This window comes from Aspergillus affinis (genome assembly GCF_023601865.1).
Source record: "Aspergillus affinis strain CMG 70 chromosome Unknown NODE_2_length_704391_cov_89_054091, whole genome shotgun sequence".
NCBI lineage: Eukaryota > Fungi > Ascomycota > Eurotiomycetes > Eurotiales > Aspergillaceae > Aspergillus > Aspergillus affinis.
In genome coordinates this window covers 499,265-527,150 of record NW_026515783.1, presented here as the reverse complement: position 1 = coordinate 527,150, position 27,886 = coordinate 499,265, and the positions used below count along the sequence as shown (strand labels likewise).

The 27,886-nt window shown below is 49.1% G+C and overlaps 8 protein-coding genes across 8 annotated transcripts; 3 read left to right on the top strand and 5 right to left on the bottom strand.

The window, feature by feature from the left end:
- Positions 1–283: 283 nt before the first annotated feature.
- KD926_005962 (uncharacterized protein) lies at positions 284–814 on the bottom strand (the record flags this gene model as incomplete). The annotated part of the gene is made up of 1 exon (XM_053099302.1): positions 284–814. The coding sequence occupies one exon, from the start codon at positions 812–814 to the stop codon at positions 284–286; it is 531 nt and encodes a 176-aa protein (XP_052960997.1).
- Positions 815–2,793: 1,979 nt separating this feature from the next.
- KD926_005961 (kinase-like domain-containing protein) lies at positions 2,794–4,832 on the bottom strand (the record flags this gene model as incomplete). Its single annotated transcript, XM_053099291.1, has 5 exons — positions 2,794–3,038; positions 3,910–4,088; positions 4,229–4,353; positions 4,401–4,643; positions 4,767–4,832. The coding sequence occupies 5 exons, from the start codon at positions 4,830–4,832 to the stop codon at positions 2,794–2,796; spliced, it is 858 nt and encodes a 285-aa protein (XP_052960996.1).
- A 673-nt stretch (positions 4,833–5,505) lies between these two features.
- Positions 5,506–7,176, top strand: KD926_005960 (uncharacterized protein; the record flags this gene model as incomplete). The annotated part of the gene is made up of 1 exon (XM_053099280.1): positions 5,506–7,176. One exon carries the CDS (start codon positions 5,506–5,508, stop codon positions 7,174–7,176), a length of 1,671 nt encoding a protein of 556 aa, XP_052960995.1.
- Positions 7,177–7,552: 376 nt separating this feature from the next.
- Positions 7,553–9,145, top strand: KD926_005959 (MFS transporter; the record flags this gene model as incomplete). The annotated part of the gene is made up of 1 exon (XM_053099269.1): positions 7,553–9,145. One exon carries the CDS (start codon positions 7,553–7,555, stop codon positions 9,143–9,145), a length of 1,593 nt encoding a protein of 530 aa, XP_052960994.1.
- Positions 9,146–9,413: 268 nt separating this feature from the next.
- Positions 9,414–11,410, bottom strand: KD926_005958 (endonuclease/exonuclease/phosphatase family protein; the record flags this gene model as incomplete). Its single annotated transcript, XM_053099258.1, has 4 exons — positions 9,414–9,746; positions 9,806–10,251; positions 10,314–10,682; positions 10,741–11,410. The coding sequence occupies 4 exons, from the start codon at positions 11,408–11,410 to the stop codon at positions 9,414–9,416; spliced, it is 1,818 nt and encodes a 605-aa protein (XP_052960993.1).
- A 2,352-nt stretch (positions 11,411–13,762) lies between these two features.
- Positions 13,763–14,958, bottom strand: KD926_005957 (ABC transporter substrate-binding protein; the record flags this gene model as incomplete). Its single annotated transcript, XM_053099247.1, has 3 exons — positions 13,763–14,394; positions 14,453–14,734; positions 14,787–14,958. 3 exons carry the CDS (start codon positions 14,956–14,958, stop codon positions 13,763–13,765), a joined length of 1,086 nt encoding a protein of 361 aa, XP_052960992.1.
- A 4,104-nt stretch (positions 14,959–19,062) lies between these two features.
- Positions 19,063–24,381, top strand: KD926_005956 (uncharacterized protein; the record flags this gene model as incomplete). The annotated part of the gene is made up of 1 exon (XM_053099236.1): positions 19,063–24,381. One exon carries the CDS (start codon positions 19,063–19,065, stop codon positions 24,379–24,381), a length of 5,319 nt encoding a protein of 1,772 aa, XP_052960991.1.
- Positions 24,382–25,641: 1,260 nt separating this feature from the next.
- KD926_005955 (uncharacterized protein) lies at positions 25,642–27,781 on the bottom strand (the record flags this gene model as incomplete). Its single annotated transcript, XM_053099225.1, has 4 exons — positions 25,642–26,033; positions 26,084–26,554; positions 26,881–27,362; positions 27,447–27,781. The coding sequence occupies 4 exons, from the start codon at positions 27,779–27,781 to the stop codon at positions 25,642–25,644; spliced, it is 1,680 nt and encodes a 559-aa protein (XP_052960990.1).
- Positions 27,782–27,886: the final 105 nt, after the last annotated feature.

The following is a 27,886-nucleotide window of genomic DNA, read 5'->3' as shown; positions in this document are numbered from 1 at the left end:
GGTACACAACATCCATAGTGGTGCCAATCAACCTGCCGAAAGACAAGGCATTGGTTCCGACCTTTGAATCTTGCCTAATAGCCCGGTTCTACTCAGTCAGGATACGGCTTGGTTATTGTCCTTTTGACAGAGTGGTATCTGGTGCAAAAATTTGGTTGGAGGTCCCAATTGTTGTCAAGATGACTCAGGCTTCGGCACAATGTACTGTAGCACGTAACCAGATAGAGAGATTGTATTGATGTGATCATAGATGGAAGAGCGACATTACGTGAACCAATCCGTTTCAATTATTCCGCAGACGCAAATTCGCTAAAGAAAGACCATCTAGGTCGGTGGGAAGTTGGAAAGCATCCGACGGAGGGTCCTGTCCAATGTGCTGGCGTCGAAAGGAGGCGAGCCACTCCAGATTATCAAAGATAGTCTGGTTCCAAGAATCATCACATCCATAGACAAGGCGCCTAGACTCCTGTTGAAGCATTTCATCAGTCGAAGTTATTCCTTGGGCAATCATCTGTCGAGTAAAGCGAGCTAATCGGGAAGCTAAAACTTCCATAAGTGAGCCGACAGGAGGTTCCGAGAATGTCTGCACTGGGATACCTGATTGAGCTGCTGCGTGAAGTGAACATTGATCATCAAAACCACCCCCTTTCGCACGTGATGCCACCTGATCTGCATGGTCTCTAGCGTGGGAATTTGTTGCAGAAAATGGGACAATACATCGAGAATCCGCGACAATATAGTACGGTGGCATATAGTTGGCGACAAGAGTCTCGATTTCTGGTGGAAAGTCATGGTCGCCTCGCCAAATATCCATCGTTGATCCACTGCGGAAATGACTGCTGAGATGTTCAATGCGCTGCTCCCATGAGGACAGGCGCCGATCGCAAAATCCACATCAGCAAGTCACAACAGGAGGATGCACCTTCCAGACGTCTATTAAAGAGACTGTGTCCAGATGATGAGTCCGTCGTAGGTGTTGGATGAGATGGTCTTTACAGTTGAATGAGCGGTCACCGTTCAAGCACGTCTGGTAATTATGCGTGTCCAGATGCTCCGGTGTAGGATCTAGCATATTACAGTAGGCGCAATGGTTCCTTCCTGTGATAGCAGAAACCACTGAGCTTCCATGCGGAGCACACCGCCAGGTCTCTAGGTTCAAATGAAGAGACTTTCGTGCCGAGCCCAGTCATATTTGTTCTTGAATTGATCACAGCAAAAGGTACAGTAGAACTTGCGATCGGTGCCTGGGAATTTGGTGGGTTTACCTTTCCGCACACGCCCTCCGGATCGGTACCGAGAGCGTGTTGGCAAATTCTGAGATGTTTCCGAGTTTGCTGACCTTACAGAACCCGAATGATAAAAAGAAGCGCTGCGAGCACTACTTCGCGAGCTCGTGGCCGAACCGGCGCGGCGATATCCACTAAATGGATCATGGCTTTGAGAATATGATAGCGTCCCGATCGCAGGGCTTTCCGGTCGGTAACTTTCCAAGGATCTCATGATTGCAGACATAGAAGCCGGTTCGTCCTCGGGTGGGGATTCCTGCCATCTCTGCATCGGATCTGGGACATCTAGTGGGTTTCCTAGGAACGTTGGGACAACATTTAAATCTATTATTGCAGATGGTAACCATTTTCCTTCTAGGGAGACCCCTGTGCACCGTTGGTGCGGCGAGGACGGGGTCTCATGGACTGGGAGACATTTGATTTTCGTTGCCGGGTATAGCGAGTGCATACGGCATCATGTGGGACTGGGAAGCCAGGAGCTCCTGTGGTTCTGGAAAGTGAACTGCCTGTCCTTCCGAAATGCAATTCGAGTGCAAATTATATCCTTGCCCGAGTCAGTGCGCGTCTTGGGGGCCGTCTTTGAGCGAGGTCCATTGCGATTCACAACCTGCATAATCGATATGTTCGGTACCATGTGACGTGTCCAACATGTTCGTTCGACCGAGAAAATACGAGATATCTTGACGCTGGGCATTCGCTGAGGGTAGAAATACCGGAATCTGATTCTGAAGATAATCGAGGTCTGAGAGCGGCGGTGAAAGAGAGGATTCGACAAAGTTGGGGATTCTGGGTGTGTCTGTTCATGGAAAAAACCAGACTAGGATCGCATTCAATGAGATGCAATGCTTCTAACAGATGACCCACGTTGTTCGGAGTTCTTCTCGGCCAGCCGATGCATATTCAGGCTTTCCGGCGTTGCAGCCTCGGAATTAGGTTGAGATGTGCCGCTGTCCATTGTAAACTGGAAATGACGTTTCTGGGATACACGGTCACCCCGTTGTTCCACAAGCCAAGCAAATTTAGGTTTCTAGCCAGCCAAAATCCATGAAGAAATGACAGGAGCTGATAGCATTGCGGGGAGTTGATAGATGAACGGGCTCACCCTTTTCACGACACGCTCATCACCACATCGATAGACCGTCTTCCTAATGCGTCTGAATGAGTAATGATGTCATCGTTTGTCTCTGCCATCTGTATGTGAAGAATTTGGTGTTTTTTGAATGAATGTTTTAAAATATTTGAACTGGGCATTGGAACCTTCTTCCTAATATATTGCAGGGATAGAGTATACAAACGCAATTTTGGTCAACCAGGAGCGTGGAATTAGGAGACATGGGGCATACAGCAGTAGCAAGTCAGAAATCAAGACGCACTTCTACATTATACTCATTTTTCCTTACGTGCAAAGCTAGAACTCAATTCTAAGTCTGAGTTTTATGGTATATCAAAAGCTTTTTTTGGTAATTCCGCCATTCATTATGCTGGTTACCCTGAGAACACACACATCTCAGGTGTCGGTTCTGGGCTGTTCAATGCGATCTGGTGCCACCTCTGCCTCTGCCTCGTAGTCTGAAGAAGGGCCATAATAGTGGTGAGTTGTTGTGGCCATATGCTTTTTCACAACCAAGGATGTTTCAATCCACTCTGTTTGCCGCTCGAACTCCTCTCTTTCTTTGCCTATCATAGTCCTCAATCGAGTCTCGCGTAGCTCGGTAAACAAAACAACGGCATCTTCATAACGGTCATTTGGGTCTATCCGTCTCTTGTCACGATACCTCCAACTGCGTCCCAAAAGTCTTGAACTTCATTCCATCCATCCCCTTCCTGCCTATGAATGCGGCAATCCTCCTCGCTGAAACTGCTAGGACATGAGATTTCGAATCCCAATTCACTCCAGTATCTACTACCGGATCAGTAGTCTTTACCCAATGACCATCATCAGGAAGATTCCCGCGTTGCGTGCTGCTATACAAGGGCACTTACCTCTCTATTTTGATCAAAGAGTCCCTCAACGGCAAAATCTCGTCATACCATGTTTCACCCACGAACAGTATTGGTTCGGTCCTTATCCGGCTGTTCTCAAAGCGAAAAACTTTGTTCAGAAGCGGGGCCTCTTTAGCAACCTGTTTTTCATAGAGATAAAGTATTTTAGAGCTACTCATTTGCTTTCAAATTCTCTCTTTCTCAGTAGAATCAAGCTCTTGAAGTTCTCCGGGGTCTTCAAGATAAATTCGCCATTGTAATCCACCAGGCGTGCATAGCGTGCTCAGAGAATCAGTAGTTCAGCCCAGCTACCTTGCCAATCTATCACGCTCGAAATCTTGCCCCCGTCGACAAATATATTACCCCCCTGAAGATCGCTATGCCATATATGAGGGGCGGTAACAGCAGGATCATCTGGCAGAAGATACGGGGCAACGTTGAGAAACTTTTCCAACAGTGAGATGTGACTATCAGGGGAATTCTGTGACTCCGAGGGCACCAAAGGGTCATCCTTCGACCTTGCAATCGCGTACTGTCGAACCCACGCCAGTTCCCGACGGGCAATAGAGACGACATAATCCTATGCTTGTTTCCCTGTAACCCGTGAGTAAGTTTCCATAATCAAGGGACTGAAACCTACAAGACCGACGATCAGGTTTCATCATCGCGCGTTCTTTATTCCAATACTCCCTAGCTACAACTGGGCCAATAGAAAAGCGCCAATTAGCGTTATCCTTAACTGCCGCAGGCACATCGCCGATTACCTCTGCGGCGACAGCTCCAGAAACGTTGCCTGTAGCGAAGTATAGACTCCCATACCTGGTTACTCGTTAGCGCCGGGGTATCGAATGCCGTTTGGCCTGAACATCATACACATTGAGAGAAACAGAAACCATTTTCTTCTGAATCGAAACAAGATCCTTCATGATTTCTACCTTCTTCTCTAAGAGAGGTCATACCATACATCTTCCAACTTCACACCAGGAGCCTCCTGCATGATGATGTATTCGGAACCAACGGGATTTTCACGGTTCGCACTCCAAGCATAGACCTCGGGAGTTGGGATGCCGAGAACAGTCCGAGCCTTGAACGTCATCAGAGATATCCATACGCCAATGTCAGGAGACTTACAAATTCCATTGTAGCTACCTCTGGAGCTGTCGTATAGAAATTGGGTCCTGCGATTGGATGGGGTATTCTTGCGATCATAGTCATGGCGCTGTCCATGGTCAATCTGAACGCCTTGTTAAAGGACCCTTCTGCCAGCTTTGCGATCGCAGTGCATTCTATCGTGTCAACACTTCTTGCGGCGATCCTCTGAAGCTCAAGCACATTGAACGGAGTATATCGGTCGCGAAGTTCTTGTTCTTCGTTCTAGAGCCAGCGACCGCTGGTGTATCTAAAGAGGTTTCCGTATTCATGTCGCGTTGTCGCTCGTGTTGTATGGTGCCTCCGCGAAGGGATGGCAGCTAGGATATGGGGACGACCTGATCTTACACTGAAAATCACCAAGTCTGTTTTTGACAAGCGACGTGCCGTCACGCTTATTGTTCCCTTGATCATTTTTGATGTAGCTGAGATGAGTTTGGCTCATATCCGTGTCATTGTTGATGTGATGTGGCTGAGAGACGCGTCGACACTGCCAGTTAACAGGCTGTGCACCTCAACACAAAATCGCAATTGCATCCAGAATCACACCATTGGATCGGTCTATTCTATTTTCAAGGTTAATCTGCCTTTTCCAATAGCAAGGTACGAGCTGGTTGGAATATTCTAGAAATGGTTAATCAAAGCTGGCGTTCAGGCGACGCAAACGTCATAATTGGCCAGAAATATATCTCCAACCCACGAAACAGATTGACGAATATCCTGAACACCTGACAGCCCGTGGCAGAAATTGAAGAACCAGAGAACTCTACATATACGTAGACTAACTGTAGATATCAAATATCCTTGCAATTGCGGGATGTTTGTTGTAGGACAAAAGTCGGGACATCACGAGGCAGCAAGGCAGCAAGGCAACAAGGTACAAAGGCACCCAGGCCGCGATCCGACATGAAAACATCACGTGGTCATCGCGTTTGCAAGCGACAGTCTCTGTTACTTTTCTCCCACCATATGACAAGAACGACTATCAACATTGGCAGACCTGGTGGCGGGGCGCCTTTCAGGTCACTCAGGCCCACATCTGAATAAAAATATCACAGGCAACCATTTCCAAAAGTTGACGATAGACATGCCACCATCCTCTGCAGCACCATCCAGTCTGGGGACTCGACAGCGAGCCAAACAAGCCTGCGAGACATGCAAGCAGCGAAAACGAAAATGTGATGGCAAACAGCCCTGTGGCTTCTGCGTCCGATACGAATATGACTGCGCGTTCGATTCCCAGCCACGGAAAAGGGTTGCCACGGGCTCTACGCGACATGTGCCAGGAAGGGAGACCACACGCTCTACGGAAGAACTACCAGGGCAGCTTTCAAATGAAATTGAGATAAGTCAACAGAGGATGGAAGCTACCTCAGGAACGGCGTTTCCCCATGTCTTGGGATTGAAATTGAATCCTCGCGACGCGCCCGGTGTGTACGGGATCAGCTGGAATCTCGGCCTCAGGGAAGAACCGACGCGTCATTTTACAAATTTGACAACCTTGCTTACACACGCTGAGATGAATCGATACGCGTTTATCTACTTTGATCACATCCATCCGATTTATGCGATCCTTAGCAAGGATAGCCTAGACGAAGAGATTTCTTTGCGGTGGCAAAATCCCCACGTAATTGGCAGCTATGACCCTGTCTTGTGTGGCGTAGCCGCACTGGGCTCGGTGTTCTCAGGAACTGAAAATCAACCACATCCACGAGAAGCTGAGATAGTACAGTGCGCGAAGGAAATGCTGGAGGCAACCAGCGTGATGAAAAGACCATTATTGCACCATGCTACGGCCTGGGTACTCCGGACCTTGTATCTACGAACCACTAACTCTCCGCATGCGTCTTGGATGGCCAGCTGTACTGCAATGCATATTATTGAGGCCACGGGCGCTCATCAGGATCCACAATCAAGGTCATCGGTCTATTTCGATACTCGCGACACGGGTGGCGACTGTGATATCCCGAGACGCCTGTTCTGGGTGACTGTTACCTTGAATGCGTGGATTTCTAATGAATACGGCCGTTCTCGCGTGTCAATTCGCGGAATGTCGTGCAAAAAGCCTTCGCGCGGGGATGACAATTGGACGCGAGATCTGATAGGTGTCTACGAAATTTCGCAGCAGCTGGATCAAGAGCATGGCAATGATTCTGCAAACCTGCTGGATTGTTTGAGTCGCTTGGAAATACCCGTATATGGCCCTGACGCTTTACAGCTATCGCGGGTCAACCTCGTTCTTACCATCTACCGACGCCTTCGAATCTCCTGCCCTAGCATTCCGAGAGACGCCCAGGATCGAATTATCGATGCCGCAATCGTGGGACTTGAATCGGCTGTAGGGCTTGCCGAGGAACGCGGCCCTTGGTGGCACGTTGCCAATGTCCCATTTCAAGTCGTCTGTACGCTCTTGGCTATGGACTCGCGGGAGTCCCTAACCCACATCCCACAGGCAATGCGGTCACTGCGAAAAATCTCCCAGCAGTTCCATACCGCGAGTATACGACACGCAGTCGACGTTGCCGAATCACTTGTTCGGCTGTCACGACAGAATAAACAAAATGACCTGTTGGATCTAAACCACGGATTGGACAGCCACGATGGGCAAGATAATATATTGAATCAATCAATTTATGGAATAGAGGAGATGCTGGACGAAGACGGCGAGCCAGATCTCGATTGGGATGCCTTCTTGAGCGCCGACATCCCACTTTTTGACACTACCTCCTTGAATGTACCAGGTCAAACCCCAAATTGACGGATGTTGAGTTGTCAGAGTCTAGCCAGAGGCAATTCGCGAGCGGACATGGCGCCGTAGATCAAACCATCTGGGCCTCAGGCGGAAAGAGCGGAAAGGGTGGATGGAGCGGAAGATGCGAGAGAGTGGTCAACACCTGAGTCGCACTTACAAATAGTTTATTTTCTTCCGGTTAATTCTTGTTGAAAACTAGAGATGCCTATTAAGCCACAAAAAGATGTTATAACACCTAGTTATGCTCAAAGTGCAATATCTAGGACTTTCTCACGTTGACAATTCTTTGCTGATAGCATTCCAATCCTCTTTTTAACTAACAGGCGAGCTTAATATGCAATCCTTTTTGCAATATCGTCGGCTGCACAACGATCTGCAGCGAATGGTCCAACTAAGCACCCACGATATCGTCAGGAGCTACCAACCAGCGGGTTCCAGTGACGAATCTTTCGATATCCAAAAAACTCCTTCAGAGAAATCGATTGCGCTTCATACAGGCCAACGAGTGACCATTCCGGGCGTCACCGTCCAACCCTCGCGCGATCTAGGCGACGGCCCAATACTATTTGTTGTCGGATTCGACTGTCCTGATGACCCCCTCAACCCGAAGAACTGGTCCATACGATATAAATGGCTCACATTGGGTATCGTTGGAACTACGGGCTTTCTAGTCGGGTGGGCCTCTGCTATTGACTCCGCTGTCATCCAACAAGGCCAAGAGGCATTTGGGGTCAGCAAAATAACAGAATCACTGGCCACCGCACTGTATCTCTTTGCCTTCGGGTTTGGCTCCCTTGTTGCGGCACCGTTATCGGAAACCGTTGGACGGAACCCGGTGTACCTGGTGACCTTGTCGCTGCTCATGATATTTATCATGGCATCCGGTCTTGCCCCAAACATTGGTGCGCAGTTGGCATTCCGGTTCCTCGCCGGCATATTTGGATGCACGCCTCTCACCACCTTTGGCGGAAGTATGGCCGACATATTCAATCTGATTGACCGCACCTACGCCTTTCCAGTGTGTTGCACTTTGTCTTTCCTGGGTCCCTTCTTGGCCCCAATGGTCGGCGCTTTCATCGGTCAAAGTAACGCCATCAGCTGGCGCTGGGTAGAATGGACGTCATTAATATTGGCAGGCCTGATCACTGCGGGAATATTCTTTCTTGTACCCGAGACGTATGGCCCCGTGCTGCTTCACTGGAAAGCGCATCATCTTCGCGCAATAACCGGCGACCAACGCTTTCGCGCTGAGATTGAGATCCGACAAGCCAGTCTTGCCCATCGCCTCCTCACCAGCTGCTCCCGACCCTTCAAGATGTTCTTCCAGGAGCTCATGGTCGCTTTATTTACCATGTACTTGGTGATCGTCTACATTGTTCTTTTCGGCTTCCTGACCGGCTACGACTTCATATACGGCGAAACATACGGGTTCTCGCAAGGCTCCGTCGGCCTCGCCTTCATCGGGATGAACATCGGCTTTCTAGTCGCCTTCGCCCTTGTCCCTCATATTTACATGTCCTACAAAAAACGTCTGCAAGTCGCAATTGAGAATGGTGAAAGCTCCCTCCCGCCCGAGGAACGCCTCTGGTTCGCCATGTACGCAGCACCCTGGCTACCCATCTCTCTATTCTGGATGGGCTGGACTAGCTACCCATCCATCTCATACTGGTCATCACTCGTTGCGTCTGTTGCATTCGGGTTCTCCGTCCAGGGTATTTTCATTTCAAGCTACCAATATCTTATCGACACGTATGAGGTATACGCTGCGAGTGCGCTGGTTAGTGCCACCTTCATGCGGTACCTGGCCGCTGGAGCTATGGTGATTGTTTCGATTCCTATGTACGGGAACATAGGGGTTCATTGGTCGCTGACTCTGCTGGGCTGTCTATCGTTGGTCATGACGCCTGTGCCGTATGTGTTTTATAAGTTTGGGCATGTATTTCGGAAGAGGAGTCGTGTGGCGCGGGAGGAATAATTGTGGTGGAACTATGCTACCCGTGATCATTCTAACGTGCAAGGGCTTTTGACTTTCATCCAGAAAGTCATCGATAGGGTTAATTAGAGCTTAGACAACGAGAGTCGAGATGTGTTGAGAAAGAATTAATATTGGAATTTTAAACATTTCAGTGATGAAATACAAGCATACGCGTCCTGTACTGAGGAACCTCATTTCTTCTGGGAAGCCAAGACAGCTTTCGATCAATTTCCAGAAATGATACTATCCTCCGTTAAGATCAGACCTCTTAAGCCTGACAAACATTCAACAAAGCGACCGTGGGATCATGGTCAGATCTCTGATCGTCATACGAGACCCATGTGTTAACATGGATGTGGTCCATCTTTGCGCCTTCCGTCAACGCCTCACTGATATACATATGATCCAGCTGCTGACAGTTCGAATCATACAGGTAGGTATATCTCTCCGTCGCAGGGGTATTCACGACGTCATCGATATCCTGGAGTTTCGACTCCGATGTAAACGTAGTCAGTGGCTGAACGAAAGCAAATTCGTTAAAGTCGCCCGAGGTGATGATCTTGGCTTTGCTGTCTTCAGCGAGAATGTCGGTGATAAACCCCTAGAATAATCAGTACGGCTTGAACTGGCATCGGCAATGAAGATAAGAAGGGCACTAACAGCAACAATCTTCGCCTGCTCCTCCCTCTTCTCAACACCCCCGTTCACAGGAGGTCTCGCATCCCCATCAATCGACGACCCACCACCCTTGCTCGTAAAATGCACATTAATCGTAAAGAACTTATTCTTCCCATCCAGGGTCTCCCACGCCGCGGTGAGCGGCTTCCGACTATTATCCCAAGCCGAATTACTCGGGTCAATCAGACCGGGGTTATATTTCAGCTCGGCGCCGGAAAGAACCTCGTTGTTCTGGCTGCTCGTTCCGGGGTTCGGACTGCGCAGTTGCAGGACTTCGGGGTCGTAGAGGTACGCGACGCGGATGTTTCCGCCTGGTTGGCCGCCGTCTTTGCCGTCGACAGGGTCGATGTTGATGAAGTCGTAGGTGATGCCGCCTTGGGATTTGATTGATTCTGCGAGGGTGGAGAGAGTTTTGTTGGCGGAGATGACTAGGTGGGTGTTAGTTTGCTTTGAAGATATTTAGATATGGCACGGGTTGATGTTAATGTACCTCCGTCGTTGGTCGGGCCGTCATCGTCTTGGATTTCTTGCAAGAACACAAGACTGGGGCTCTTCAGTTCCTTGGCGATGTGGCCTGCAATGCCGGTTAGAGTGGTGGAGTTGGGCGCGAGGTTGTTCACGTTGTAGCTGCCGACAGTCAGGCCGCTGCAAGTGCCGTCGGAGACCAATTCAGTGGCTTTGGCGGAGGTCGAGTTGGACTCGGTGACGGACAGCTTGGTCAAGGGAAGAAGGGCGTAGTATCCGTAGGCTTGGGTGACGATGCCTGTGATGTCCTCGATGATGTCCCCGACTTTAGTATCAGTGGGATTCTTGGTTCCGTCTAGCGGTGATCCGATGATGATAGCTTCGGGGTTGGAGTCTATAGCATTTGGTCAATAAACATCATCGCATTGCTGGAAAGAGCTGGAAAGAAATACCCTTCTTCTGCATAGTCAGTCCGCCGCGCTCATTCCTCCCAGTGGCCGTCCAGTTCCCGATCACCCAGGTGTCTCCGTATTTGTTCGGCTTGGTAATGGCATTGAGACCGCCGATAGTGACAAGTTCGCCGCTGAGACTTTCCCAGAAGTCCATGCCATACTTGGTCGGCTGGAGAATGGCGTTCGTGCTCGAGATCTGACTCGCGTTGTTGGGGATGCCGAAGATATCTCCCCCATCTAAGGCAGAGAACTGCTCTGTCGGAGGGCTCAGACCCTTCGATCCTATCACCAGCGGCACAACCTCGTTATCGCTCGACACGACGGTGATGTCCGAGGGAGAGGCGAGCTCGGTCAGATAAACGTACGCCTTCGAGGAGCGATACTCGAAGACCTTGCCCCCGAGCGTGACGATATCTCCGACCGAGACTTTGGACACTGCACTAGATCCATAGACGTACAGCGACTCCGACGTAGGAGAGGAATTATCAGGGCTAGTCGAACGAATGTAGAATCCGCTCGATCCCTTCGCAGTCACGAGGCCACGGACATTGGAGACAATTTCGCCACTGTAGGAGGACAGAAAGCGATTGCCGTTGATTTCGCTAACAGAGACAGCTAGAGCTACCGGTAGCAGCAGCACCGACGCAGAAAGCGAAGCTAAAGATCTCATCTTGAACGATTGTGTGGACAAACTATGGATAATGTTTAGGAAAACCTCCCCCTTCATATGTGTTTCCCTCACGACGCAATTAAATGGCATGTGAGTGAATGCTGCCAGATTACCCCATGATTGGATAAGAGATAAGAGGCCGAGAATAATCAATAATCATATCTCAGGGCTGTCTGGGCCAGTGAGAGTTCACGATAATGACCACGTTGGAGCCAAGTCTGCAGCCAAGACGGCCGGTCACAGACGGGGTTACATCGTCTGGCTCAGTTTGATGAAGAACTCCCCGCAGCTCTGCCCAGGTCATATCATAGGTCAAGGTGTCGGGAGTGCCTGAATATCCCCTCTTCATTTGGAAGATAAGAACTTGGCTTTCTGTAAGGACCGTGCCATTAGGAGCCCTCTAGTAGCGGAGGACTCCGACTTGAATTCGTGCTCGGGAGAGCCCGATTAGATGGCATCGAAGACGAAAACCTTGAGTTTAGATTTCAGATACGTAGACAGAGTCCCAATCATGGTTATGCTCTCAGGCTTGAAAATTCACCTCATGCTTCCCTGCCAGGAGCATGCTACATTGAAATGGATTCATGGCCCGTAGAGACCCACTCTCACTGTCGGAGCTGTTTTGGAGCAGTGAAGTATACAGAACATCGTTTGACAAGACCATGCAGCCCTTGGCCGCATTCTCTTCACCTTTGTCGCGTTTACCCTGCCGCCTTTCTCATCCGCCGGCGCTGTGACCTCTTTTGCCGCTGCATACTATCTGTGACTAGAAAAGGCCTTGGGCAGGAGCAGGGAAGCAGAAACAAGTGGCTTGGATGTAAACCGTTTCCAATAAAGCAGTAAAAGTCTGTTTGCTGTTCGGTGACCCTAGCATTAGCATCCGTGAGTACGTACTAAACACAGGGTCACGACTGGCACCCATAAGCGCCGGGGCTCGTCCACACTATACAACCCGCGGCGCTAAATGTGGCACTGCTTTGTTGATTGTCGACGACTCGACATGATGGGTGTTAAAAGAGCGATGCTCCCGAGTCCAGCCGCAAGTCATATGGTGTTGCTGCAAATTTGCCTGGCATTTCAGCATCATTATTGCAACTCTCTTAGACAACCCAGAAAGACATTTCAATGGATTAAAAGTTAGACGAAATGCTTTCTTCCGCTCTTGAGGCCCAAGAGCGTGAGAGCGCGACCGGTCTGACAAGTTATATTTCGATCCAACCCGGTGATACCCTCAAAGACGGGCGCTACCGGCCATTTCGGAAGCTTGGTGAAGGCAACTTTGCGTCCGTTTGGTTGGCGAGAGGTACTCATCTAGAAAGATATGTCGCCATAAAGATAGGCCCCGCGTGGCGACTACAGGAACAAGATCGGGAAGTTTTGCTGCTTCGCCAACTTAGGGATTGCCCTATACCATCTCATCCAGGGGAAAGGCATGTCGAAGCTCGCAACCTGCTACTGGATCTCACCTATGACATCAACAAGGAGGCGGTCAGAATATCCTCAATTTCGCGTTGCAAAAAATCGCTGGCGTCAGCTACCTGCTGTATAAAGCTGACTACCGGTTTGGGAAGCTGTTTTCCATTCGATTCGTTGAATAAAAGGTATTGTTGCGCATCTTTATTGAGGTTCAAAACGCAGTTGAGAAAATTCTGATTATGCGCGCTTACCGCCTCGGGAATCCCTGAAAGGGCCGGCCACGAGGGTTTCGCCCCAACCATATCGATATCCCCTATAAAGTTAGGCTCAATCGATAGCGGCTGGGATTGATAGTAAACTGGCTGGTTCTAGAGACCGTAGCCGTCGTGGTGGTTGAGTGATTTCAAAAATTAGGTTCGCGTCGAAGTTGTTTTTCTTTCGGGGCGGCCTGGGTCAGGCCGCTACCAGTGACGCATACCACTCACGAACCACCTATATAGAACGAGGCGGAAGGAGAGACAGCATCAGGAGACGTAGTGGGCTGCGGCAGACGGGTAGCAGCTGGTTTAGTTGCGTTATTTTATGATTTATCTACTGCGTTTGTGGGTTTATATGGCGTAAGGGCTCGAGATTCTGCTTCATTTGGCGAAGCGCCTGCATAGCCTGTCGTTTCAATAGATAGGCTCCACCAGGTTAATAGAATATTGATTGATTGATTGATAATGAGCAAGATTTCGTTTTTAACGGAGAGACTTGCTCTAAATTGTGAAACGCAATCTCGAGACCCAAACATTTCATAAGTCCGCAACCCAAAATTGAAATAGGTAGAAGTCAATCGTTTTCTGATGAAAAGCCCAGATACAAATATCTTAATATACAAAGTCTTGCCCTTCCGTGTTGTCAAGCAAACACACGCCAGATCCACAGAATCCCTACCTAGCGGCCAGTCTTCTCAGACAACAAAGAAATAACACCCTGGGCAGTCCCAATCGAAGTCTCAAACTGAAGTTTCCACCACTCAACAACCTCCCGATTTTCCATGAATGTAGAAAATTGGGTCAGGGGGGTAGATGGGTCATTCCAGATACTGCCCGCCGTGGATGACAAGTCTTTACGCGCCAGGTAAGTCCCGTTGAAGTTCTTTTGGTAGTCATCACTCAGCAGCCAGCTCATGAACAACTTCGCACTCTCCGGCCGAGGGGTCGAGGCGAAGATAGCGCCAGTCTGTGGCCAGTACACAAAGGTGTCCTTGGGGTCTTTGGTGACCAGATTCCCTTCGGGGGAGGTGGTGAACGACAAGGACCGAGTTGAGTTTCTTGGGCTAATCTCGGCTGCTGGCTCGCCGGTACCACGGACCCATTTCACATCTTGTTTGAGAAGGGCATCAAACCATTCCCAGCCATATTGGTTGATGATGATTGAGAAGAGGTACAGTACGGCGTCATCGTCATTGGGGTAGGTCAGCACGAGCTTACTCTTCCATTCGGGACGAAGGAATTCATCGAAAGTTGACGGGACATTGGCCTCCTTGAGCAGCGAAGGGTTGTAGATAAGGCTTCCGAACCCGTCTGTCATCGACTCTGATTAGGCTGGCACAAACTAGTTCTTCCCAGAGGATTCGCTCACAGATGAAAGTTCCCACAAATGCTCCGTCAGGGTCCCTGATAGCTGCCCAAACATCTTCCCAATGCGCCGGCTTATAGGGGTACAGCCGACCCTCCCTCTTCCAACGGACATAGTCGTGGACAGTTTGCAAGACGGCAATATCGGCACCATCGGTCCCAGTTCGCTGGAACTGGCGATTGACGCGACTATCATGGTATTTGGAAACATCGACGGTGAGGTTCAATTCGATGTCGGGGAATCGGGCCTTCCAGGCATCAATGGTAGATTTTCCTTGGCTCACGGCTAGAAGATGTCAGTCATAATTTATCACCAGTGGCTCGCTCATAATACGCACCATCACCTCCCCAAAGAACAATCAGACTGCCCTCTTCCTTCTTGGCTGCTACATAGATTTCGTTGAGGGTGCGGTTCTCGACCGCAGGAGAGTGTCCCGGATAAGAGTTCCATTCGGGAAGTGCCGCAGCGGCGAGGCCGAGGAAGCCCAAAACAGGGAGTGCTGCCTTCATGCCGAGATTATTCACGACTTTCTCAGGATGTTTCTATAGATTCAAAGAGTATAATTACCACGACAAACTGCTGGCAAGATGTACCTTATAAATACCTTGTAAAGTCATATATGATACCAATGACGGGACAATTCCGTACCGATGACCAAGCTGCACACAGTGGTCGAAACCACAGCCCTATTGATGACCAACGAACATAAAATCCTCGACCAGTAAGATCGAAAGAATCGTGACAATAATGGTGTTATCCAAGACACAGATCCACTATTTTTTAGGCTGCCGTTGTGCAAGGTTCTGCAGGATGAGCTAATTCTCGTAACATGCTTGAGGTTAACTTTATTCCTGAAGGATTTGGCATTTTAGGAAATCTGTACGACAAAACAGTTTATGGACACTGATCATAAAGTGTTTCATACATTTCCCATGTCCTTTTGATTCAGCCTCATTCCATTAACCTGTTGATACAAGAGTCCCGGCGGTTTTCCGCGCAAATTCAGATGATGAAAGAATCCAATGAGGATAACCTTCTTCAATTTGCCACAAATTCCCTAACTAATAATTACGGTTGGAAAGATAGTTCTGTGACAGACCCACAAATTTCCCGCCCCGGGGAAATTACGAAGGTGCCTACACCGGCCGAATCGATTCTGGATTCATAGCCTAGGGGTCATCGACGCCATCGTACGTTTAAAGATCCAAATAGGGATGCTAGTCAACTGACTTGAGCGAAATCTTACCTAAGTACGGGGGCTAGATTGGCTTATACCTAGTGAATGAGGGAAAATCCAATCTACAGAGGCTGATATTAAGTTTATCGATCATGTTATCAGATCTTATCACGCGAAACACTTCTATTTCATCGGACACCAGTGAGGCGAAGTTAACTGTACTCGGAATGTTCCGACTAGTTAGGCATAGGTAGCTGCGGCTAGTAGTTACCCCTTTCTAGAGAAAGTTCCTTCCTTTTTTCGATCCTCCTCTTCTTGGCGTTTCTTTTCATTCAGTATCTTTATTCTTGAACGGAGAAAGAAGGAGAAGGATATAGAGAAATCAAGATATTTCTAGAGGAGTAAGAAATTCATATGCTGAAGTTTGCTCGAGAAAGAGATTTATAAGGTAGCTATCCAGTGGGAGAGCGAGTTCGCAAAGCGGCGGAAACTTATGTTTCCCACGACTTGAAACCTCAAATCAAGTCATCTCGTACAAGAACTCGAACTTCATCAGGCCTCAACGAGAGCTTTACATTGAATATAGGGATAGAAAAAGTTACATTACCACCACGTAGGAATATTGCCGAGGTACAAAAGGTTACAAGAGCCGAAGAACATCTACATTTCAGCAACACCCATACCATCAGTGAAGGATCTCTGTCTTGAAACGATTGGAGAACCCAAATCCTAATCCTGACATCTCCCGAATAGCAAACACTATACCTCGAGCGATGACGTAGTTGTCCCTGTCCTACCATGCATTCTATTTTTTACTGTATCCCAATAGTTGGTGTATAGGCAACGGTTATTTCCCTCCGCTTAGCCTACTGTACAGAAAGATTGAGTATAGTTTGCTGAAGACTAGGCCTTTGAAAGTAATCCCAGATATTTATTCATACATTTCATTGAATTTACTGATCGTCATGTTGTGAACAATCAAACATAATGTTGGATGCAAACTTGTTACATAGAGGACAAGGGCGGGTGATAGAGGGAACGTACATTCCTAGTACTCTTTTTGACTGGGATGATATAAGATGTTGTCGGCGGGGGCACTGTCTACTAGTAGCGACGGTTAGGGTTGAGAGAGATCAGCAGGTGACTTACCGAATGGACAAGGAGCCTGGAGTGCTTCGGATAGGGAGTTTCTGTTCGCCCTATAGTTGTTTTAGTATATATGCTCACAACAGTCAGGTCAGATGGTATAGCCTGAGGCGTGTTACGTCTTGCAGGATGCGCCGTCATCGCAAAAGTACGCCTAGTCCCCCGCAGAAATAACAGATTTTAAGCGGAAATCTCCTTACAGACTCGGCGATCGAGATGTCGGAAATTTCCGCCCAATCACTTGGGCCTGCGACAAGCCAAGGAAGGATGCAGACTTAGGTGCAGATTCACTAATTAGTGGCGGGCTGATCGGGTGAAAATCTCAAGTCAGAAATTTCACATTGCCCTGCAGGATCTCTGCGGGCGCACATAATGAGGGGCAAGGCTGAGGGGAGGAGCCCAGCGGCGTTCGAAGCAAGTCCCAGTGCCTCTATTCCGGTGTACACGTCATTGTACTTAATGAAGTGGAGATGTTATAATATTGCCACTGAAGGTCTAATCCTGCCCTTAAACCCTCGGGGGAATAAAGCACCAGACCTTCACCAGCTTCAACACCCCGGCCTTTTTGCTGGGGTGGTCAGCCGTAGGCTAAAATCCTCGGTATCTTTTGCCACCCCATAGATTAAGCAATAATCGCTCAGCCAACTATGGCCATTTCCTTGCGAGGATATTTTCTTTTGGGGTCTGAGGGAGAATATTTCAGTTCATCTCTATCTCATTAGATCTGCGGTGTATCCTTTCATTAGGATATATAATGTGAACTGGAACCAATAGATAATATCTCTAATTGTTTCATGTGAAGGTATAGTTGATCTGAGCTCTAAAACTTGATTGAAATACCATCTAGTATCAAATTACTTCAATTAATCTTACTTCTACATTTTAGCCATATACACCTCAAAAGTATTATTCCGAATTCGGAAATGAAACGCCTAATTAGCGTTCCGGGCCCTTCCCGCCTCCCGGCGCCCGGCGCCCGGGTAGTCCGACCGATCAGTGGGTCCCACTCGGCAAGATTGAGTTTGGAGATTTTTTCACATCAACATTCAACAATCACACCATTCTGGACGTCGATCCTCGGTCGAGACCACGATGAACTGATTTGCGATGTAACCTGCGCCGCAGTAGTGAGGCTCACCCCTCAATTGTCACAAAGATCCTATATCACCGGGGTCATTTTCTGCTCTTACCGAGACCAGGGTGGCATTGATGCCAGGATGAATCTAGAGCAATTGGAGCTATGATGACGCATGTGGCGGGGGCAAAGACGCATATCTCGCTAGAGTGGATGGGTCTTTTCGCGGCGTTCCTTTGAAACCCCTTCGTTGCGCATCATCCGGTTGGAGTGGCTTTTTTAGATGGTGTCTAGCTCACTGGTCACAAGTGCCAACAAGCAATGAGCGCAACTTCAGCATCAACTGCAGGTTGAGGGGTAAATGGGTTGGGAAGAAATCGTATGTATGGCTCTAACGAAAAGGATTGAAGAACCCTACCAATTGTCAAGCTCATGTATCTTTGTTCTTTACACACAAAGCGTTTACTCGGTATTGGCTGTGTCTGTTCTGACGGGTTGGAAGCGGCCAACAACGCTCGTAAACGTTTCGTTTACGACCGCTGCAATTCGCCAATCTCTAGCGCCAGCTAAAGGAAATAGTCTGAGTTTGCAATTGATATATCAAACGTACTTCTTGATGGAAGTGTCGAAGTTCGTGGAGCTGAAGAGAGCGTCGGTCAAGCCGTGCACAGGGCAAAATTCCCGACTCCTTATAGGAGCAGCTGTGGTTTTCGACCGCTGCTTAGGGCTAGTCATGCAATATCAATCTTAGTTTGTCATTGAATTATGTGATTAATTTATCGTACAGCCCGCTGCTGAACACGTCAGCGTCTGTTTCGGCATTGCAGATGCGGGGAATCGAAACTCCGTTGTCTCATATTGAATACCACAACACCAACAATGAATTGCATCTGCACACACGAGGTCCCTGTCCACTTGCCTGCATCGTGTACGTGCAGTGCAGTCTAGCTCTACCCTCGCAAGCCGGGATACTCCAAAGCGGGGGGATGTAACATGAAATATGCACGCGAAGCAGAATCAAGACTTGATCAGCAGAGAATGTCGGGGATGGCGCATTTATCGCCACCGAGTAATCAGAGCTTTTGTTCATGGAGGCAGTACAGGTACCCGACAGCAATATAAAAGGACCGAGAATGCTGAGCAGAGAATACTTAGCAGACAGAGAGACCTGAACACAATCTCATTTTCAAGTACTCGAGCAAGAAAACATCCACCATGGACGCGAGCGACTCCTTCCTATCCAGTGCCAAGTATGGGTATGACTTTGTCGTTGCCACTACCCAGGCGAGCATCAACTCGGATCTTCTTCTTTTCCTGAGCGAGAGCCAACAGCCCGTCCAATATCTCTGTTTCCTGGCTGACGAGAATGGCAATCCAACGAACATGATCACCTTGGAGGAGCTACTCAAACTCACGGAAGACATCAATCCGTTCGAAATTCCTGCCGGGACAGATTATTCGGACGCGAAGGTCACCAAGCTTACCGCGGCCAGGTTCATGGTGGGCATTCAAATCCAAATGGGGTTGCCGCCCGGTGTTATGCCGAAAAACCTGCCTGCAATTGTTGACCTTGGGGACGACGCGAAGACTGTCAAGTTCAACATGTTCTGTTCACAATTCACCGTGATTGAAAACACCCCTGCCAATGGATGGACCGCAGGAACATGGAATGTCTGGAGCCAGCCATCCGGAGATCCGTGGTATGTCCAGGTGAACGTCGACCTTGTGGTGGCCGACCTTAACAAGGAGCTCGACACACCTTACTTGAACAACCATCCTGAATTAAAGGCTCAGCTCAAAGCTCAGCTGATGAATCTGTCAAGTGAGGCCTTCAGCTTGCAGCAGTTGTTGTTCGATCTGGACAATGCCGTCTTGCAGAGCGTGCCCCGGTTTGAGGGCATCCCAGCAGGCTCTCAAGCGGACGGCATACTGCAGCGGTCGTTTGTGTCTATATACAGTCAGATTGCGAACGATCATGGCCTGCCTCTGGTGTCAGTCACTGCGAAAACGGGAACCCCCGACCCGTCGCAGCTGCAGATGACCGATTTTGAGAGGCAGGTCAGCCCTTTGAAGGACAAGAATGGCGTTGTGATTGCTAGTCCGAGTGCCTTGCAGCAGTCTGCCACCACGCTTGACCACCTCTGCGCCGTTGACAACAAACCGCTGCCGGGCGTCTCAAGCTTCAACTGGAACTGGGTGTTACCCGAGAACATCGACGACAAGAGCGGTATTGTTGCGATCAACCGGAACATCATCGCTCAGAACGTACTCGATCAATTGCTGCCCGCAGCCAAAAAATGCTGTGTACGTGTCGAGCCTTACGTTTTTGCTCATTGGTATTGGTCAAGTGGAGATTTTGATGTGACCATTTACGGAGACCAGACCCCCACAACGGCGGAGGTCACCGATAACGGTTCCAAAGTCATCCTGGTCCAGTATTCCTGTTCAAAGAAAGATGACAGCCAGCAAGGTGCAACATATTGTGCGATGACGATTGATTCGTCTTACAGCTGCGAAGTGTACTTTGAGGAGCAAAAGATCACGGTGAAGCAGCATCTTCTCGTACATGTCTATGCTCTAGTCGACTGGGAAAATGGAAGTGCCAACGTCTTCGACAATACAATCACCGATGAATACACGATCTCGGCTGCTCAAGATGGTCGTCTCATGATTTCTCTGACCAACTCAACTCCAGTAGACAACTCCACTGATCCTGGATTGAACTGGTTTAGCGAAGCCTTCTCGGGCATAAACGATGTCTGCGATGATATCAAGAAGAAGGTAACCAGTTTTGCAACGTCCAACATGAAGAAAACTACCCTTGATGGTATCCAAAACTTCATCTTTCCAGGGGGTAAAGTGTTTACCTACAAAGACCCCCGCTTTTCGTCTTATCAGGACCTGGGATGCGACATTATCTATGTCGATCCTGCGAGAAGTTTGGAATCCCGAAGGAAGGCCAGAAGAGCTCTTCAGTCTACTGAGCCGACCCTGGGATTGACATCGTATTCCGATATGATGTTGAACTACGTTCAGGGTGAAGTTGTGTCGCCGAAAAGTAAATTCGCAGCGCTGCAGAAACAGGATGGCCACGCACTGTTATTCGCCATTGACTCATCCGGAATCTTCCATGTTATCGAAGAGCAGAGTGGCTCGACAAGCACCGGATGGCAGCTCCATGATCTATCCACCTCGATCATCGAGGCTTACTTCCCCGGGAAGACCGATGCCGTGGTACGAACATTTGATGTCGGCCAAAGTGCAATCGATGGCACAATTAGTCTAGCAATGGCGGTCTCCTCCGGTGGAACTGATAATCTGTTCATGTCCTTATTAAACTCCAACGGAGATACGTCTTGGGTTGAAAGCCCGCGCTGGACTCAGGTTCCCTTTGATGCCGTGACCGAGTGGCCTGACACCATCACCGTCACCGGCATCCTCTTTGCTGAGCTGTCCTCTTTGCAGTACTTGATCGTTGACCTAGACCGTCTGAACGACTCCGCAGCGAAAAACATTGTGCGCTATCACATCGACCCATCTAAGGAAACAGGATGCTTTTGGGTGAAAAACGATGTACCAGTAGATATCGAAGACGGCAATTACCAGAGCTGCGTTGGCCGGACCACCAATGCCTGGTCCGACGGCGTCTACACACTGGGGACCACTAATGGTGCCCCTCAGCTTGTTTATATGCCGTTAATCAACGATTTTGGGACAGGTCCTCCTGCTCCACGCCGACTTGCCGTGCCTGGCTCGCAGGTTCCCTCGGCGATCACAACTGCGCGCAACGGGGACAAGTCATCCAGTCTGCTTGCTACAACAGACCTCTACGCCATCAGCGGTTCATCTCTTTATTACTTCGCTGCCAATGCCCAAACCGATGGGGCATCGGCTATTCCCCTCATCACCAACGACTTTCTTTCTGGAACCGACACTCTGCTATCCATGATGAGTGATGGAGTCACAACCATTTGGGGCAGGAATAGTAGCAACGAGGTCTACTATGTCTCCTGTCCGAATACAGAGCTGAAAAAACCTGGATCATGGAGCACACCAGTCCCAATTTTGACAAGCATCGAGCGGATATCCGCATATGTCAATGGCATCGATGGGGGGAACACCATCTTCGCCTCAGGGGGTGGACGGTTCTTCGTACTAACTCAAGCTACCATCACCGGTGCAAAAGTGTGGCAAGCACAGGATATCAAGCTGGCTGCCCCGGTAGAATCAGAGCCGCTGTCTTTCACCTCCTATACCACGAATATACAGGTGACGGACACAAAGAAAGATGCGTCACCCGGCAAAACCACACTGAGCATTGCCGCCGAGGTTCGAACACCTGTTTATATAAATGGGCTCTACTACGTGCTGGGACCCAATCCGGTGAAGGTGACCACAGATGCCGGCGGGTCATTGTCTGTGATCCAGGCAACCCAAGATCTCAACGCGGTAACCATCACCGCCACAATTGATGGTGGATCCGTGGGCACTGTGGTCAACCCGATGGATAAATCGTTTCAGAAGCTCACTGACCTCAATTCCGAGGATTCAATTCGCGCTGCAAGCTTCCCGACCAAAACTACGGCCGGGGGTGTTCTTGACGAAACCTCATCCACACCCCTTGTGGCCCCCTCAACTGATGATGACGATGTCAAAACAATCGCTTCCCACATGACCAACCTCCAAACCCTCTATACCAAGGCCCCGTCAAAGAACGCATTACTATCCAGACATCTGAACAGACAAAGACGCTCAGTCCTCCGGCCCGTTTCCTCGACAACCCCGGCTCAACGGGTCGTTCCCTCGACACGGTTCCTCGCCTCTCGAAACGTGACCGGGATCCTGGACGATATCGCCATTGCCGCCGGTGATCTCTTTAACTGGCTGAAATCAGGAATAGAGCATGTGATTGATATTATTTACGATGCTGTTAGTGACGCGTGGCACTTCATCGCCACTATCGCCGGAAAGGTATACCGTGCAGTCTTGGACACCGTGGACGCCATTGTCGGGGCCGTCGAGTGGGTTTTCAATGCCATCAAAACGGCCATTGAGGATATCATTCGTTTTATTGAGTTCCTGTTCAGCTGGAACGACATTAAAAGAACCAAGAATGTCCTCCATAACGTGGTCAAACTGTACGTGCAGAATCAGATTGATCAGATCCCCCGGGCTAAAGCCGCGTTCGATACCTACGTGAAAGAGGCCGAGGAGACATTGAATAAGTGGGCAGGTATCAATGACTGGACCCCGATCGGCTCTGCTGCTAGCCAGCCGGCATCGGATAGTACTTCCAACCCAGCTAAGGGGCAAACCTCGGGCTCACGATTGCTTGCGGACCACTTCCATAACCAGGTCCATCATGTCAGTATCCTGGGGGATCTCCCTTCTGCAGATGCTACCCAGAACCTCGTGGACCAGCTCTTGACTGGACTCTCCAACGAGGGTGCCGTTCTCGGACAGGTGTATAATCAACTTCGAGACCTTGCGAGCAACTTCGGCAGCCTGAGCGTGGGTGAAGTTCTCAAGAAGCTTGCCGTGATATTAGCCGACGGCGTTCTGTCCAGTGCTCAAGTGGTTGTCGATTCCTTGTTGGATGTCCTCCAACGCGTCGCAGAATCAGCGATCGATCTTTTGAATACGAAGATGCATATCCCGATCATCTCCGACATCCTCAATGCAATTGGTGTGCCTGACATCAGTTTCCTTGACTTATTCACTTGGATCGCCGCCGTTGGATACACCGTGGTTTACAAGATTGCAAACGACGAAGCACCCTTTCCTGACACCAGCGAAGTTAACGCCATGATCTCGGCTTCAACCTGGGATGACTTGGCAGCTCTATTCCACCCAAAGTCTGTCAAGAAGGTCAACAGTGTAGTTGGTCGCGCGCCTGCCTCCGCCTTGATCACTCTCCCCGAGGCCGTGCAAAGCGCACTCTTCATTGCCTCCCACGCCACAGCTGGTTTCATGCTTTTCGTCGGCGACATTGTGGGCTCTCTAGAAGCGGAAGTCATATCTGGCGAGAACCCGTTCTCGATTCCGTCCGCGGTGCTGGGAGTTATCGTCGCTGCGTTCGAAGGAGGCGGCAATGCCCTGGTTCCAAAATCTCCGGTTGAAAACACTGCCGTGGGCGTCATCTCCGACGTTACAACTGCGGCTGTTGTCGTCAGCAAGATTGTTTTCAGTGGTCCCGTGCAGAGCAAACTTGGGGCATCCAGCAGCAAGTTCTCTGGGCTGGCAGTCGACGATGGGCGCGCAACAGGCGCGATTGTCAACTCGGTCTTGATTATTCCTGCGCTGTTCGTCACTGGATGGCACTTCTACGAGTTGAGTGAAAAGCCGGAGGGGGCGGAACGATCTGCTGCGATTGTGGGTGAGGTGTCGAATCTGACTTCGTACATCTCCCGGGTGTCGTATGCTGTGGCTGTCAATGACATGGACCCGGCAACTCGACAGATCCCTATTGGCGTCATGGCGGTCAGTAATCTGGTTGATGCCGGCTTGCAGACGGCTGAGGCTATGATTCATTGAAAGTTGTGTGTGTCCCGTTTTCGAGTTCTATGATAGGATTTCATTCATTTTCTTTGTGAAGACCATTCTGTTCATAGTGCAACAAAACTGTTTCTTTCGTCCAAAGACTTTGGTCTTTTAGTAGCAGGGCGATGAATACTACCATTCTTTTCTCAATTTTTGTCTGAACACCTGAATGACCAGTATCTCCTTGACACGACCATTGCCAAGATGAGTTCTTACACTAGGCATATTCATTCAGCGATGCGAAAGACTAATAATGAAGGCTAAGATCTTTGCGCAAAGAATCTGTGATATGTACAGTACATGTGTCGTGGGACCACGTGATGGACACTGCCCTAGCTGAACAGCCGCGTGCTCAGTACTCACCCATCTTCTGGTACATGTATTGTTTCGTTAAGGGTTGTAGACTCTTTCAATTCACCCTTGCATGCTTGTGTACGGAGTGTTTTATACTGGAACCCAAACGGTTAGCAGTGAGAGTACCCTTAGGTTGTTGAGCTTTCTCACTGAGGTGTACGGAGTAGCAGACCAGAAGTTGCAACGGAAGGTCGGCGATGAGACAAGTAAGTCTTGTCAAATGGAATGTCAAATTTCATGAGAACTTTTTTCGCAATGCCAAGATCCACTAGTAGTTTAGTAGGGCTCACTCACCAAGTTGAGAAGGGGAGAGGCAGGTCCAAAATCTCACGTTCCCGTAGAATTCTCGCTACTCCAGCCTACAATCCAGCACTACATCATTCGAAAATGTCAAGAAAAAGGGACCAGACTCTACTTCTTATTCGGAAACGACAAAGCTTGCATTTCATTGAACAACAATACAAGAAAAGCTGGAGAGAGTATTATTATTTGTATATAGGTTGGATGTCATTTCGAAAATATATATCATTTTGAAGGTTTCCTGCCAAATACTGCATTCCATTCAATACTTGTTGTGTGGACGTTCCGCAGGGACCGAGTACACCGAAGTGGGCAGATATAATGAAAATGAATGGAGGGATGCTCTTATAAATACTGAAATGTTGGATTGATGTAGGAAGACTCGAGGGTGTTATCGATCTTGAAGGTGCCTTAGGCAAACGGCGGAATGCTTGGCATCTTGCCTCAGACATCCAAACGCGTACACGTTGCAGCTACTGTGGGTTTCTACGGAGTAGGGTAGCTCACTGATAGTATCATTCGCGAACAAATCCCTTGCGGTGTCAATATTCTATATGTTTATATTTCTTTAGGGAGGAGCGCGCAAGTTTAAATCCATACTCATGGCGCCGGCCCAGAAGACAAACAAATAAGAATACACAGCATCATTACATCCGACCTTTCCGCCGTTGCTGAATTCGAACCACCAGTAGCCTGGTCGTAGAAGCTCTGGCGTGTCAACGTGTTAGGTTCCCCATCACCACCGTAAAGAAGAAGAGCTGGACGATCAGCGGAAAAGGCCAGACCGCCTGCGGAAGCCGTAATAAAGCGGAACTGCGTATGTTCCTCGGAATCCTTCTGAGCCTGGTTGATCTCGATGGGGAGTTGGATTAGAGATTCATTCTCTTTCGATATGGCTGATGACACGTCCGCTTGGGTAGGATCAAAGACTAAAGCCACCGCTTTGGATTCTTCTACAATAGCGAGCACTTGCTCTGCTTCGGGGGCATGTCCTTTTGATATAATTAGTATAGAACATAAAGGAATGGAAAAGAAAACTCACCCATTGGGACAATAACACCTCCCATTGAGAGAATCGCCAAGCTCGCCACAAAAAATGGGTACTGGATCTCGGCTAGTACAGCGACGTAGCCAGCACCCTCTTTGAACGAACCAGTTGCATCAAGCTGGCTGGAGGGAATAGCATTTTGAATTTTCAGCCGCAGCACCTGCACATCGTGCAGGAACTGGGTGTAGGTGAGTTGTAGGCCATGTGCACTGTCGTTGATGATGATTCCATCTTTGTTTTGGTGGGCGGCATTGATCAGACGCGTGAAGAAGGGGTCGGAGGGAAATGTCACTTCTTGAAAAGGACCAGTCTCTTCTTTTTTGGTTATAGGAGTTTGTTCATATTCGTGTTCGTGTTCATGGTGATGTTCATGATTATGCCCCTTATGGTCGTGGGGACAGGCGCACTCGTCATCGGAATGGAAATCCAAATCCGAGTCGCAGTCATAACCATCAACTGCAAGACCTGGAACACACTCTTGACACATTTCTTCGTTTGCTTATCTTTTTGTGTCTTTGGTAGAATATCTATGGAATGGTGGGGTTCTCATCCAGCACTTCGGGCGATAAAAAGTTCTGCAATTTTCTTGGCGGTGGCATCATGCGTGGTGGTTATGATTGGCCTGAATAATCGGGAAACCCACTTCTTTCCGATCCACATACTTTGCTACAGAGTCAGGTATAGTAGTTGGATCTCGAGACAAGTACACTCAGCCAAAGGGGAGAAACATCACCCTGCCCCCCAACAGTAGTCGAGAATACTCAACTAGTCATATGTCTTATCCACCGTACCGTCATGATCCTCAAGGCCTTGATCGTCAGTTTCCACCGGTTGAATTTCGTTCTCTTCTGGAGGGTCGTTATCGTCATCCGTAAACAACGTAGAAAGTATAGTTTCCACAGATTTCTTCTGGACGATCTCGTCCAGTAGCTCCTTCACAGTTTGTTTGAACCGTTCGGCCAATCCGCATTCAGGCTGATGTTGATAACAACGATACAATAGCCGACTAGTCTTCATCATAAACGGATGATTTGCGGCCAGTATGTTCCTATACCCATCAAACGCACATTTTAAATGTTCCTGGGCCGATGACGGATCGGAGGACACATAGTGCTTTCCCAGCGTGAAAAGAGCTCCATGTCGACATATGGAGCCGATCCCGACCTGAGGTGCACTATCTGCGATCCACAATAGCTTTTGAACTGCATCATCCGCTTGACCCTCTTCTAGCCATGGTCGCGCAAGGCACAATTCCGTAGCGTAGAACCATGGGCTACAAGGATAATTTTCGAAGAAGTTTCATGCATGGCTAATGTGTTCATGGATGTCGGTCTCGTAACATTCTTTGCGGCGCAACTCTAGGCCGACTTCAGCGAGTTTGACTCCCTGAATGGCGGCATCGTTGGCATATTGGATCATCTGGAAGCTGTTCAATGCGTTGAGAAATTGACTTTCGGCGGCTTTCGGGTGCCCACGCTCTAAAAGAAAGTCACCAAGATCCGATTGTAGGCCGCCGAGATAGGCCGTGTAGCAAGCCAGAAATTGTAGCGGCTTGATGGCCTCTCGCAAGTAAACCTCGGCTTGCTCAAAGTCCCCTAGATTTCTTTCCGCATTTCCAAGAGCACGAGCAAGGATTATGGATTTGTGGTTGTTTTTTTGACGCCATGTGGCGTAGCGCTCGTGCTCAGCCATAAGTAATTTTCGCGCACCTTCAAGCTGGCCCGTGGACTTGTATACCTCCGCCAGTTCTGACCCCGGGTGGATTTGGGGCGTGTGATAGGGCCCTAATATTCTATA